This window comes from Prionailurus bengalensis, chromosome A2 (assembly GCF_016509475.1).
Source record: "Prionailurus bengalensis isolate Pbe53 chromosome A2, Fcat_Pben_1.1_paternal_pri, whole genome shotgun sequence".
NCBI classification, from domain to species: Eukaryota; Metazoa; Chordata; class Mammalia; order Carnivora; family Felidae; genus Prionailurus; species Prionailurus bengalensis.
Window position 1 is genome coordinate 62,219,676 of NC_057348.1, and position 13,544 is coordinate 62,233,219.

Below are 13,544 nucleotides of genomic sequence, written 5' to 3' on the forward strand. Positions count from 1 at the left end.
CTGAGGAGAGGACACTTGGGCTGGTCTGGAAAGTCAGAGAGGAGACCCCCCTGCAAGACCTGGGCAGAACACTGCAGGCAAAGCCCTGGCAGAAACCGCCAGGGGAATTTGAGTGTATGAGGCCGGGTTCTCCAGAGAAACAGAACCAGTGTCAGGAGAGAGAGGGAAAGACACACAATTGGGGAACTTGGCAAGTCTAACACCTGCAGGAGAGGCTGGCATCCTGGAGGCCCAGAGAAGGGCTCATATTGTAGCTCAAGTCTGAAGGCTGTTTGGAGACAGAAGTTCTTCCTTTTTCTCTTAAGACCTTCAACTGGTTGGGTGTGGCCCACCCACACGATGGAGGATAATTTGCTTTACTCACAGCCTGTCAGCTTGATGTTAATCACATCAAAAAATACCTTCACAGCAACATCTAGACTAGCGTTTGGCCAGACATCTGGGCACATAGCCTAGCGAAGTTGACCCACAGAATTAGCCATCGAAATAGGAGTTAATCCCAAATTGGCAGTAACCGCTGAATTCTCTGTTGTCCACGCCAAATTCTCATCTCTGTTCCCTGGTGATAACCTGACTATCTGGCCCCAGTTCCAGTTTTTAATTTTTTAATGTTTACTATTTATTGTTGAGAGACAAACAGAATGTGAGCAGGGGAGAGGCCGAGAGAGAGGGAGACACAGAATCCGAAGCAGGCTCCAGGCTCCAAGCTGTCAGCACGGAGCCCGACGCGGGGCTCGAACCCACGAACCGTGAGATCTTGACCTGAGCCGAAGTCGGACGCCCAACCGACTGAGCCACCCAGGAGCCCCTGGGATCCTGGTCTTTGATGTGAGGACCACGTGGTAGAGGGGATTCCTCAGGCTGGCCTTCCTTGTGGGGTTTCCTTGTGTTCTTCTTTCATCCGGACCCAGGCACCCAGGATACACAGATCCTCAGTGTTTGCAGAAAGGTAGCTTCCTTGCGGCTGGGAGAGATTCCAGGTTTCAACCTATGAACTTCCCAGGGAACGGCCCTCACTGGGTTGGAATGCGGAGGGGACCCAACCAGCACCCTCTCCCCGTGTAGGGACCCCACACGACCAGACACACTGGGCTCCAGCGGCTGCTGGCTGAGCCGGGAAACAGGGTCTCCAAGGGAAGTGGCCACGAAATCAGGTTCAAGGTCACTGACGGGGTGGAGTCCGTCGGTCTGGCCTTCTTTCCGTGGAGCAGTGGCTCACCCGGCTCCTGTCATTCTTCTCTGCTCTGGTCTTTGGAGACCAGCGCGTGGGGTTGGCGAGACCCAGGCTGGAATGCAGGAGAGGCAGAGGCGGGTGGGCCAGAGAGGGGACACCCGTGTCTGGCCTCAGTCTAAGCCCACTGAGATCAAACTGGCTTCGGGACAAAGGGGAGGCTGGCCCATCCGGAGCGTCAGGCAGTGGCTAACACGATTTGCCATTTTCTACGTGCTGGGGCTTCCCCTGAGTAGCTGCCTTAGCTCAGGTGTTGTGACAGAACACCCTGGACACCGGGGGCTGATGAACAACGGACACCGATTTCTCACAGTCCTGGAGGCTTGACGTCTGAGTTCAAGGCCGGCAGACTGAGCGTCTGGTGAGAACTACTTCCTGGTTCTTAGCGTCTCCTTGCTGTGTCCTCACATGGTGGAGCGACGGTCGGGGAGCGGTCTGGGGTCTCCCCATAACCTCACCCAAAGGCCAAAGGCCCCTCCTCCACATACCTGGGGCTTGAGTTTCAACTGGGAGGGAACACTCAGTCTGTGGCATTCTGATCCGGCACCCCAAATTAATGTCCTTTGCGGGTGCAAAACACGTCCGTTCTGTCCCAATAGCCTCCAAAGTCTTAGTTCATTCCAGCCTGACTGAAAAGTCTAAAGTTCACAGCCTCGGGGCGGTTGGGTGGCTCAGGGGCGCCTGGGTGGCTCAGTCGGTTAAGTGTCTGACTTCGGCTCAGGTCATGATCTCACAGTTCGTGAGTTTGAGCCCCAGCGTCGGGCTCTGTGCTGACAGCTCAGAGCCTGGAGCTTGCTTCACATTCTGTGTCTCCCTCTCTCTCTGCCCCTTCCCTGCTCATGCTGTGTCTCTCTCTGTCTCAAAAAATAAATAAATAAATAAACGTTAAAAAAAAATTTTTTTTTTAAATAAATAAAAAATAAAGTTCACAGCCTCATCAAAATAGCAGCTAAGTCAGATACGGGTGAGATCCTAGAAGCAAATTTCCTTCCAGCTGTGAAACTGTGGAATCAAACATGTTCTGTGTGAAATCAGCCATGGGACAGGCACAGGATAGACACCTCATTGCCGACGGGAAGAAACAGGGCGAACCAGAGTTCGCAAACATTCAGTCTATGGCAAGAGCCCGAGGGGATCAGAGGCTGGGGGAATTTGCAGGGTCTCTCAGCCAGAAAGCCACTTACTAGAACGCTGATCCCTATGTTATTTCCATTAGATATTCACATGCAAAACAAATGTTACCTTTGTTTGCATGTGAATATCTAATCTGGTGTACTAAGTTTTAAAGGAGTGACATACAAAATGACTTAACAAAAGATCACCTGGAAATTATAAAGTCTGGAACCGCATTCTGCAATTAGAGCATAAAAGTGACTGGATTTCTGAGGAAACTCCGTTTCTTTCAGCCACATGTGATTCCCAAGCCCTGTTAAAGAAAATACCAACTCTGATTAAAGAGTTTGCAAACATTTATGATGTTTTGCACGTATTTATAGGAATTTCTCTAAGTGTGAAGGATACATACAATGTTAAAAAGAATATTGGGGGCCCCTGGGTGGCTCAGTTGGTTAAGCGTCCAACTCTTAGTTTTGGCTCAGGTTATGATTTCATAGTTCGGGGGTTCAAGCCCCCACATCAGGCTCTGTGCTGACAGTGCGGAGCCTGCTTGGGATTCTCTTTCCCTCTCTCTTTGACCGCCCCCGCCCCGTGCTTGTGTGTGTGAGCTCACGCTCTCTCTCTCTCTCTCTCTCTCCCACGTGCAAAAATAAATAAATAGATAAAATAAATAAATAAATAAATCAACATTTAAAAAAATAAAAAGAATATCAGATACTTGGGTGACAGTATGGAAAATGGCAATATTGGGTGCTTCACAAAATCAGTTCTCCCTTGAAGTGTCCAGATACTGGCAAAGGCAAACAGGACCAACAATTTTTGGACTCCGAAATCTAATCCCAAACTTAAAGCAACTAGAGGACTGAAGAAAAAAGCAGATTATTTTTGTTAAGAGGCAGTGTGGGACTTCCGCTCCCCTGCCTGCCACCCTCCATTCCCCAGCATGAGGGCAGGGCTGCGGAATGGCAGGGAACATTCCTGGGGGGGTGGGGGGGACAACTAATACTGATTTGTTCTTAAAACAGACGGTGAGTTCTGACCTGCCTGGCGTTCCTGCTTCCTTGGGCTAGAAGGGGTTTCTGGTAGGCTGTGATGTCTGTTAAAAGATTTAAGGACATAAACTGGCCTTGCCCACCTGGGAAAGGGATGGTGAATGGGACAAGTGACAGACAGACAGACCCAAGAGCGTGGGAGGGAGAAGTGAGAGGAGGCAGTCTCTTGTGGGAATAAGGGCTTGGAAGGGAAAAGGTGCAGCACCATGCACGTCCAGCACGGGACACATGTTTAGGACAGACCGTAGACACGATCCCACACTTGCACCTCTGGTGGCCCTGCGGGCTCTGTGTGAGCAGGAGGTGACGGCTAAGCCGGCAGGTGGGGGATTGGCGTACTGAGAGAGCGCCCCAGCTTAGAGCCACAGGATCGAGGCGTGGGGGGCCCTCCTCACGCTGTCTCTCAGTGACTCCAGGAACTGTGTCATGTCACCCATTGTCCCCTGAGATACCAAACAGCGACCATCACTAAGCCAATGGCCATGACCCCCAACAAGGAATAACAACAATCCCTGGGAATGGGGGGACATCTGACTCCTGAGTCACCACATTAAAATTTTGAGCGCCTCGGGGGCTCAGTCAGTTGAGTGTCCAACTCGATTTCAGCTCAGGTCATGATCTGACAGTTGGAGAGTTTGAGCCACATCAGGGTCTATGCTGATGGCGTGGACCCTGCTTGGGATTCTCTCTCTCTCCTTCTCTCTCTCTCTCTCTCTCTCTCTCTCTCTCTCTGTCCCTCCCTTGATATTGGGTGTGCACGCACTCTCTCTCTGTCTCTCTCTGTCCTTCTCTCTCTCTCAAAATAAATAAATAGGGGTGCCTGGGTGGGTCAGTCGGTTGAGCGTCGGACTTCGGCTCAGGTCATGATCTCACGGTCTGTGAGTTCGAACCCCGCATCGGGCTCTGTGCTGACAACTCAGAGCCTGGAGCCTGTTTCAGATTCTGTGTCGCCCTCTCTCTCTGCCCCTCCTCCGCTCATGCTCCGTCTCGCTCTCTCTCTGTCAAAAATAAATAAACATTAAAAAAAATTTAAAAATAAATAAACAAATAAACTTAAAACAATAAAAATAATAAAATACTGAAATGTCCAGTTTCCAACACAAAACTACAAGGCACACGAAGAAACGTGGAAGTCCAGCCAATGGGAAAAAAAATGACCGAAGCCATCCCTAAGAAAGTCCAAATGTTGGACTTTTTGGAGTTACTAAATAAAAACTTCAAATCAACTGTCTTAAATATGCTAAAAAAACTAAAGGAAATCAAGGACAAAGAATGAAAGAAATCCAAAGAAATGATACATGAATGAAATGAGAATAACGATAGAAAAATTATAAAGGGAACCAAATATAAGTTCTGGAGCTAAAAAGCACAATAACTGAAATGAACAATTCACTGGAGGGCTCAACGGACTTGAGCAGGTGGAAGAAAGAATCAACGGGCTCAAGGATCAGGATCAGGTGATCGGAGTCACGGAGCCTGAGGAGGAGCAGCAGCAGGGAAACAAGAATACAGAAACCAGAGCCTAGGAGCCCCGCAGGACACCCTCATACATATGCATATAGACTTCCAGAGTTCCAGAACAGCCACGAGACACAGGGACAGAAAGAAGACGGGAAGATATAACAGCCGAAAACTCCCCAGGTCGATGAAAAGCATAAATCTACACATTCAAGAAATTCAACAAACTCTAACTAGGATAAACTCAAAGATGCACCGCACCAAGACACGCTATGAGTCAGTCCAAAGTCAAAGGCAGAGAATCTTGAAAGCACACTACTTGCGATGTACAAGGAACCGTCAATAAGACGATTATCACATTTCTCAGCAGAAACCACGGCAACCAGGCAGGGGCATATTTAACGTGCGGAAAGGAAAAAGAAAACCACCAACCGAGATCTCCTCCATCCAGCAAAACTACCCTTCAAGATGGAGAGGAAACCTGTGGAGGCTCAGTCATTTAAGCATCTGACCTAGGCTCAGGTCATGATCTCACGATTTGTGAGTCCCAGCCCCACGTCAGGCTCTGAGCTGTCAGATCCTGCTTCAGATTCCATGTCTCCCTCTCTCTCTGCCCTTCCCCAACTTGCTCTCTCTCAAAAATAATAAATAACTTTTTAAAAAACACAAACAAACAAACAAACAACAAATTAGAGAGGAAGTTAAGGCGTTCCCAGGTAAATAAAAGCTGAAGGAGTTCTTGCCAGAATATCTGCCCTACAAGAAATGCTGGAGGGAGTCTCTCGGGCCAAAGTGAAAACAGACATGACAGAGGAAATGTCATATGAAGAAATCAGTGTTTCCAGGAAAGCTAACTACATGAATAAACATAAAAGCCAGGGTTACGGTAGTCTTGCTCTGTAACTCTTGTTTTTAATTTTGACATGATTAAAAAGATAAATGGGTACACAGTGTACAAAGAATTAATTTTTGACAATAACACGAAGGAGGGAGGGAGAAGGTTGAACAAGCAGAGTATTTATATGCTGTTGAAGCCAAGTGGCTATCAATTGAAGCTATATTGCCACGGATTGAGAACATTCGCTGTGATCTCCAGGGTGACCACTAAGAAAATATCTAAAAAAATGTACACAAAACGAAATGAGGATCAAAACAGCACGCTGCAGGGGTGCCTGGGTGGCTCAGTCTGTTAAGCGTCCAACTCCTGATCCCACAGCTCAGGTCTTGATCTCAGTGTCATGAGTTCAAACTCCATGTTGGGCTCTGCGCTGGGCATGAAGCCTACTTAAAACACACACAGACACACACACAGAGAGTCAACTACAAAAAATCAATTAAACACAGAAGGCAATGGATGGAATGAGGAACAGAGAAGGTATAAGACAGAGAAAAAACTGGCAAAATGGTAGAAATCCTTCCTTATCAGTAATTACTTTACAAGTATGTGGGGAATAAGCTTAGGAGTTCCCTGAGCCTGCACTGATGAGTCAACAAGCACCTTTCTTTTGTTAATTAGCTCCACTCAGGGTGGCATCACACATAGAGCATTGGTCTATAGCCCGGTTTACCTGTTTACCTAATTTGGTCCTTCCTTCCTGTGAAAGCAGCTTTCTGCTCTAGTACTAAATGGGGGGGGGGGACTTCTGCCCTTGGTTACCTTGTATACCTTTGTTCTATATTGGGGTGTTTGCCCCGCCCTCTTATACCTATTTACCTAATCTCGTTTACCCAAACTTGGGTGTGAGCATCCTATAGCTTTGTAATTCTTTATGCCTTGTTAACCCATCAGTGCAGGCTCAGGGAATTCCGAAGCTTATCCCCCATACATGTAAATGGGTTAAACTCTCCAGTCAAAAGTCAGAGACTGGCAAAATAGATTTGAAAACACGGTCCAACTATATACTGCTTACAAGAGATTCATTCTCCAACCCACACTGAAAACTATAAAACATTGCTAGAAGAAATGAACAAAGATATAAATAAGTGGAAAAACAACCCATGTTCATGGGTCAGAACACTTCCTATTGTTAAGGGGTGCCTGGGTGGCTCAGCAGGTTGAGCATCTGACTCTTGGTTTCGGCTCAGGTCATGATTCCACAGTCGTGGCAACAAGTCTTTTGTTGAGCTTTGCACTGAACATGGAGCCTGCTTGGGATTCTCTCTCTCTGTCTGCCCCTCCCCTGCTCAAGTTCTCTCTCTCTCAAAATAAACACACATTTTTTTTTAAAGGGACATTATGTAAAAAGCAAAAGGACAACCAAAAGAATGAAGGGAAATATTTGCAAATCACATATCTGAGAAGGGTCTAGTAGCCAGAATATATAAAGAACACTTACAACTCATCATCCAAGAGACAAAGGACCCAATCACAAAATGGGCCAAGGACTTGAGTAGATATCTCTCCAAAGAAGATGTATAGACGACAAAGAAGCACATGAAAAGGCATTAGTCATTCAGGAAATATAAACCAAAACCACAAAAGCACTTCACATTCACCAAGATGGCTTTGCTCCAGAAACCGGAGAACAACAAGTGTTGACAAGGATGTGGGGGGAGCAGGACAGTCATGCGTGGCTGGTGGGATTGTGAAATGGTGCACCTGCTGTGGAAGACAGTTAGGCAGCTCCTCCCCAGCAAGTTACCAGAAGGCAAGCACCCCCAAAGAATTGAAACCACGGATTCAGACAAGTACACGTGCACATATGTTCAGAGCCGCACTGCCCACAACAGCCAAAAGGGGGACACAATCCTGGCCCATTAATAGTCGACTAGACTGCGGTCTATCCACACGGTGGAATATGATTCAGCCACAAAAAGGAATGAAATACTGACTTGTCTACAATGTGGATGAACCTGAAAAACATCAAGTTTAATGACAGAAGCCAGACAAGAAGGTCACATGTTGTGTGATTCTGTTTATATTCAGAACATGAAATCCACAGACACAGAGAGAAGAGTGGTGTTGCCAGGGCTGGGGGAGGGAAAACGGGGGGCAAGCGGTCAGTGGGCATGGGCTTCCTTTTGGGGTGGTGAAAATGTCCACAAATTAAGAGTGGTGGCCGCACAGCCCCGAGACAGCCACTGAACTTCTCGCATTATGATGGTTAATTTCACATCCAGAGGATTTCAGCTCCACAAAAAGAAAGAGAACCCAAGTCCGGTTAAGTCCACCGAAACCACTTACATCCGTGGCATCTAAGATGGGCCTGCAACATTGGTGGGCAAGGTGCAAGGCTGCAGTGGGGACATACAAAGAAGCAGCTGGCATCCGCTGTGAAGATGCATGGATTTCCATCTCAAAGGATGTCACAAGAATGTGGGGTACAATTTCCCAGATGCGGAAAACCCTGAGTGCAGACATCTCTGCTGCCCGCACCAAGCACTCGTGACACTTCCCTGCGTGTGGTCTGGGGTCGTGCCTGGGGAAATGTTGCCTACATCCCACTGCAGCAAGGTGGGGATGTCCAGCTGAGGGGAATGGCCCCAGGGCAGCAGCGATGGGGACAAGCAGCAAAGCTTCCAGGGAGCGGTTCCCAGAAGAACCAGAATATTCAGGGTTCGGTCTAGATAGAGGTCTGCGGAGCTGGGCGGGGCACAGCAGGCGCATGGAAACGCAACCAAGAGAAAGAGCTTGGACCTCAGGCAGGCACAGCATCAGGACAGCCCAGCCATCCAGGAAGCCACATGCAATGATGACAAAATGGCACCCAGCATCCTGCCATGTCATAAGATAGCAATCCCGGCAATAACTGGGTTGGAACCTTGATTTTCCCGTGGTTCAAGTTGTCTTGAAATGCCAAAGAAAGTTGTCAAAGAGCAATTTTCCAGTGCACCAGGGGTCGTGATGCATGATACCCTCAGTCTGAAAGCTGCAAACCGCACGTTCAGCCATTTCTTCACCCCTGGGATGATGTCTTTGTTGCCCGTTTATCTGTAGCATTTACTTACTTCCAGGACTTTCTTTGGCATTTCTTTACAAACATGAGTCATTCCACCGAGGTCACCCTCCCCACACAGAAACGTCCCGTGACCTGGCTTTCAGGACGATTACTTAGTAAGACTTACCTATAAGAAGAAGGGTCACCATGGACACTGTGCTTATGACAATCTTCCATGACTGCATTAACCTAGAAAGGAGAAAAACAAACAGAACTTAACGGTAGAGATCCAGTAACCTGTAACTTGAACTCGAAACTAACCACCACAACGAAGGCCACAAACGTGCTTATTCTAGGTCAAGTCTTGCGAACTAATTCAGTTCCTAATCCAATCTCAGGAATTGAGGGATAAAAAAATTTCCGGGATGGTATATCAACATACTTGAACAGATATCCACATCCCTCACTTTCACACACGTTATGGTTACGCTCGTTTTTACATCTTGTGTATGTCTGGACCTTTCCACGTGTGCCTAGATGCTAACACAGAAGAAAGTAGAAAGGATTATCTGTATCATCTGCACGTAGAAGGAGAGGAGGAAGGGCAGAGAGAGAGGGAGACACAGAATCCGAAGGAGGCTCCAGGCTCCGAGCTGACTGTCAGCACAGAGCCCAACGTGGGGCTCAGGAACCTCGAGATCATGACCTGAGCCAAAGTCAGCTGCTTAACCAACTGAGCCACCCAGGTGCCCTTGCTCTTTCTTTAACTTTATGCACAAATGACAGTAAACCTGTGCTAATTTTGGGAGAGTCTGGTGACCATTTAAGTGATGTACCGACTCACCCTGTCCACGATCTGGTCCTGAGCTGTGATGTCAGGAGCAGCTCAGATCCACTCAAATACCGCAGGAGAGACTAGAACAAGCCAGCCAACTCCCCCCAGGGTAGGGTCTTTGATACCTTATTTCTCTGCAAATACCAGCCCTGCTTATTGGCTATCCAGGGCGGTTAGACTGTGCCCCCCCAACCCAGAAGGTTTTCTCAACTCCTTTCCCTCCTGGAGAGCGCATCTTTTTTTGTAAATAAAAAAAAATGTTTATTTATTTATTTTGACAGATTGAGAGAGAAAGAGAGAGAGAGAGAGAGAGAATCCCAAGCAGGCTCTGCACTGTCAACGCAGAGCCCGACACGAGGCTCAAACCCAGGAACCGTGAGATCACGACCTGAGCCGAGATCCAGAGTCAGATGCTTAACGGACAGAACCACCCAGGCACCCCCAGGGAAGTGTATTTTGAAACCACCTCCTCTTTCAATATCACTCATCGGTCATGTGGGGGGTCCACTGCCCAAAGAATCATTCAAAGATGGATTTACAGCCCAGGTGAGCCCGCCTGATGGGCTGAATTGAATGAAAAGGACCACATTACCACATTCGCCAAAGGTTAATTATGTGTTTCGTTACCATCCTGGCTGTCAGACTCTGCTTTCCAAAGCCCCTTGGCTGCCTTTCCTGGCCTGCGGAGCCCTGCCACCTGTGGGGTGCGGGAGCGAGGGCGCTTTGCTACCTTTCGGTGTAACTGTCATGTGCTGGCTTCTTGTATCGTGACTTTGTGGCCCTGCCTCATTTTCACTGACAGGTTTGTTCCTGTGCAAGGGCTCTGCTGTTACCACTGGCATGGCCACTTTGTTCCTTTTCATTTCTGTTCCCCCTGCCCCACCCCTGCAGGCAGTGCACAAGGGGCAGGTAAGGGGGCTTGGGTCTTGGCTCACCCAAGTGGGCACAGCTTCCCTGTTGCCTCTTCCTGTGAGGACACAGTTATTGGGCTTAAAATGCTTGCCCCCTAGCCGTGCGGTCATGTCTCACCTAAGGATGGAATAAACACACTCTGTGTCTGGGGTCCTAAACCGCAGTGCTAAGTGCCAGAATCCAGAGAATGGACCGGCTACGCAAAAACAGGAATCATCTCTAAGTTCATAAACTAAAATACTAATCTTGCTGCTCCTATGGCTCATTCTTTTGTTTTTTTTTTTAATTTTTTTTTCAACGTTTATTTCTTTTTGGGACAGAGAGACACAGAGCATGAACGGGGGAGGGGCAGAGAGAGAGGGAGACACAGAATCGGAAACAGGCTCCAGGCTCTGAGCCATCAGCCCAGAGCCCGACGCGGGGCTCGAACTCACGGAGTGCGAGATCGTGACCTGGCTGAAGTCGGACGCTTAACCGACTGCGCCACCCAGGCGCTCCTCTTTTGTTTTTTTTTAAAGTGTATTTATTTTGAGAGAGAGAGAGAGAGAAAGCACGCGCAGGGGAGGGACAGAGAGAGAGGGAGAGAGAGGATCCCAAGCAGGCTCCACATGGTCAGCGCAGAGCCCGATGCGGGGTTCGAACCCACAAACCGTGAGATCATGACCCGAGATGAAATCAAGAGCCAGATGTTCAACCAAGTGAACCACCCGGGAGCCCCTGGTTCATTCTTCTAAAACGATGGCTTCTTGTTCAAAACCCTTGTCCCCAGTCGGCTGTACGGAATCAAAGTAACCCCTGCGTAGCGCGGACCCAGCATCCCACGGGAAGTCCTGTGATGGAGAGAAACCTACAGAGGAGAACTTTGGAAAGGCCTCTCTCTAAAAAGGGCATGAGTTTTGCTGGGTTATTTTCCAAGTAAACAGAGCACGCCTGGCACGTGGGATGTGGAACATAAGACCTCGTGGAAATCATTCTGCAAAGGTACATACCCACTGAAGTCAGGGCGTCCGTGACCCCGGAGCACGTCACCGAGTCCACTGCTGACGCTGGCTTCTTCAGAATGACCTCTAAAAAACCTGGCCCCCCTTCTTGGCTTCGGTCTTCCGCTCATTTCCCCCCACGAGGTGGCAGGGAGCCGGGGGAAGGAAGGACGGCGTTCGCTGGCTCTTTCCTACTTTACGGACAGCATGACGCTCTACGGAGAGGGTTTTGCTCCGTTTCTTGTCTTACATCCCGGGTAAGACGCCTTGGAGGGAGACACCGTGAGTGAGCAAATGTAGAAATGCTAAACACTCTCCTGTTACATCACCTTCTGTGACACATCATAATGGCCTAATGGCCGGGTCAGCTGGTGCACCTGCAGCCACACCCCACCCGCCACTGGGTCCTCCTGAGCGATGCGTACGTGCTTTACTGCGATGCCTTCTGAGCAGCCCGTGTCGTGCTAAGGTCCCCCTGTACCCTCCTCTCTGCCGCCACAAATCAGGAATCTGCTGTGTTTGCTTCAAGAGTTTTTCCCAAGTGAAATACCACAAACACAATGGGAGACCCCAAAACATCACTCCCCAATCGCACGCCTCTCCATTCCTTCCCACGGGTGACCACCATCTGGACCCTGCTATGCACAATTCCCATGTGGTTCTAAAAATGTTATCACACAAATATGTATCCTTGAATAACATAACGGTGTGTGTATGATTTCAACTTAAATGACCTTTCTCAGCTTTTTTTTTTCTGATGTTTGTTTACTATTGAGAGAATGAGAGAGCTTGAGCAGGGGAGGGGCAGACAGAGAAGGAGAGAGAGGGGACCCCAAGCAGGCTCTCTGCTGACAGTGCAGAGCCCGAGGTAGGGCTCAGACTCAAGAAACATGAAACCACGGCGTGACAATCACCCCATTCCTGACCTGGTCACCCCCCCAGGCCCCACCCCCCCAAACAACATCACACTGGGGGTGAGGTTTCAACATATGAACTTGGGTGCAGGGTCAGGGTGGGACATGACACACGGTTGGTCTTTGCCATCACGCTCAATGATGCCAATGTCTTCATCACCCTCAGTGATGCCCCTTCCTGACTGGGATCTAACCACCAGGCACATGCCTTGGAAACCTTGCAAGTGAAGCCGGCACACTGATGTATTTCTTAAAATGACTAGGACCCATTCTACTCCCCGGAATGAGGCAAGGAAGCAAAATACTACATTATTATTAAAAAAAAAATTCATCTCTTGGGCACCTGGGTGGCTCAGCTCATGATCTCACGGTTCATGGATTCGAGCCCCACATTGGGCTCTGTGCTGACAGTCAGCTCGGAGCCTGGAGCCTGCTTCGGATTCTGTGTCTCCCTCTCTCTCGGCCTCTCTCCCCTGCTTTCACTTTCTCTCTCTCTGTCTCTCAAAAACTAATAAATGCTAAAAAAAAGAAATTTAAAAAAATTCATCTCATTTTGAGATACAAAAGAAAACCCTACAACTCTTGTTCTAAACATTGGCTTCTGATAGACTATATAATAATACAACTTGGGACGCCTGGGTGGCTTAGTCACTTGGGCGTCCGACTTCAGTTCAGGTCATGATCTCACTGTTTGTGAGTTCGAGCCCTGCATTGGCTCTGTGCTGACAGCTCAGAGCCTGGAGCCTGCTTCAGATTCTGTGTCTCCATCTCTCTCTGCCCCTCCCCCACTCATGCTCTGTCTCTCTCTCTCTCTCTCTCTCTCTCTCTTTCTCTCAAAAATAAATAAACATTGGGGCGCCTGGGTGGCGCAGTCGGTTAAACGTCCGACTTCAGCCAGGTCACGATCTTGCGGTCCGTGAGTTCTAGCCCCGCGTCGGGCTCTGGGCTGATGGCTCAGAGCCTGGAGCCTGCTTCTGATTCTGTGTCTCCCTCTCTCTCTGCCCCTCTCCCGTTCATACTCTGTCTCTCTCTGTCCCAAAAATAAATAAAAAATGTTGAAAAAAAAAGTCTTTTAAAAAATAAATAAACATTAAAAAAATTTTAAACAGACAAAGATACTGGCTAGTCAGGACCCCTGCAGTTACTAGGATCAACTATTATTTACTTA

General features: G+C 48.5%; 1 protein-coding gene across 2 annotated transcripts in view; it reads right to left on the reverse strand.

Moving 5' to 3' along the window:
• Positions 1 to 11,773, reverse strand: part of SUN3 (Sad1 and UNC84 domain containing 3) — a 31,899-nt gene extending 20,126 nt beyond the window's left edge. For both annotated transcript variants that reach the window (XM_043588427.1, XM_043588426.1), the window contains exons 1-3: positions 11,472 to 11,773; positions 8,923 to 8,984; positions 2,554 to 2,657 (exon numbers count right to left, since the gene is read on the reverse strand). In XM_043588427.1, the coding sequence (XP_043444362.1) occupies positions 2,554 to 2,657; positions 8,923 to 8,984; positions 11,472 to 11,593 (288 nt within the window). In that variant the 5' untranslated portion in view covers positions 11,594 to 11,773. The remainder of the gene's footprint in view (positions 1 to 2,553; positions 2,658 to 8,922; positions 8,985 to 11,471) is intronic.
• Between the last annotated feature and the right edge of the window lie 1,771 nt (positions 11,774 to 13,544).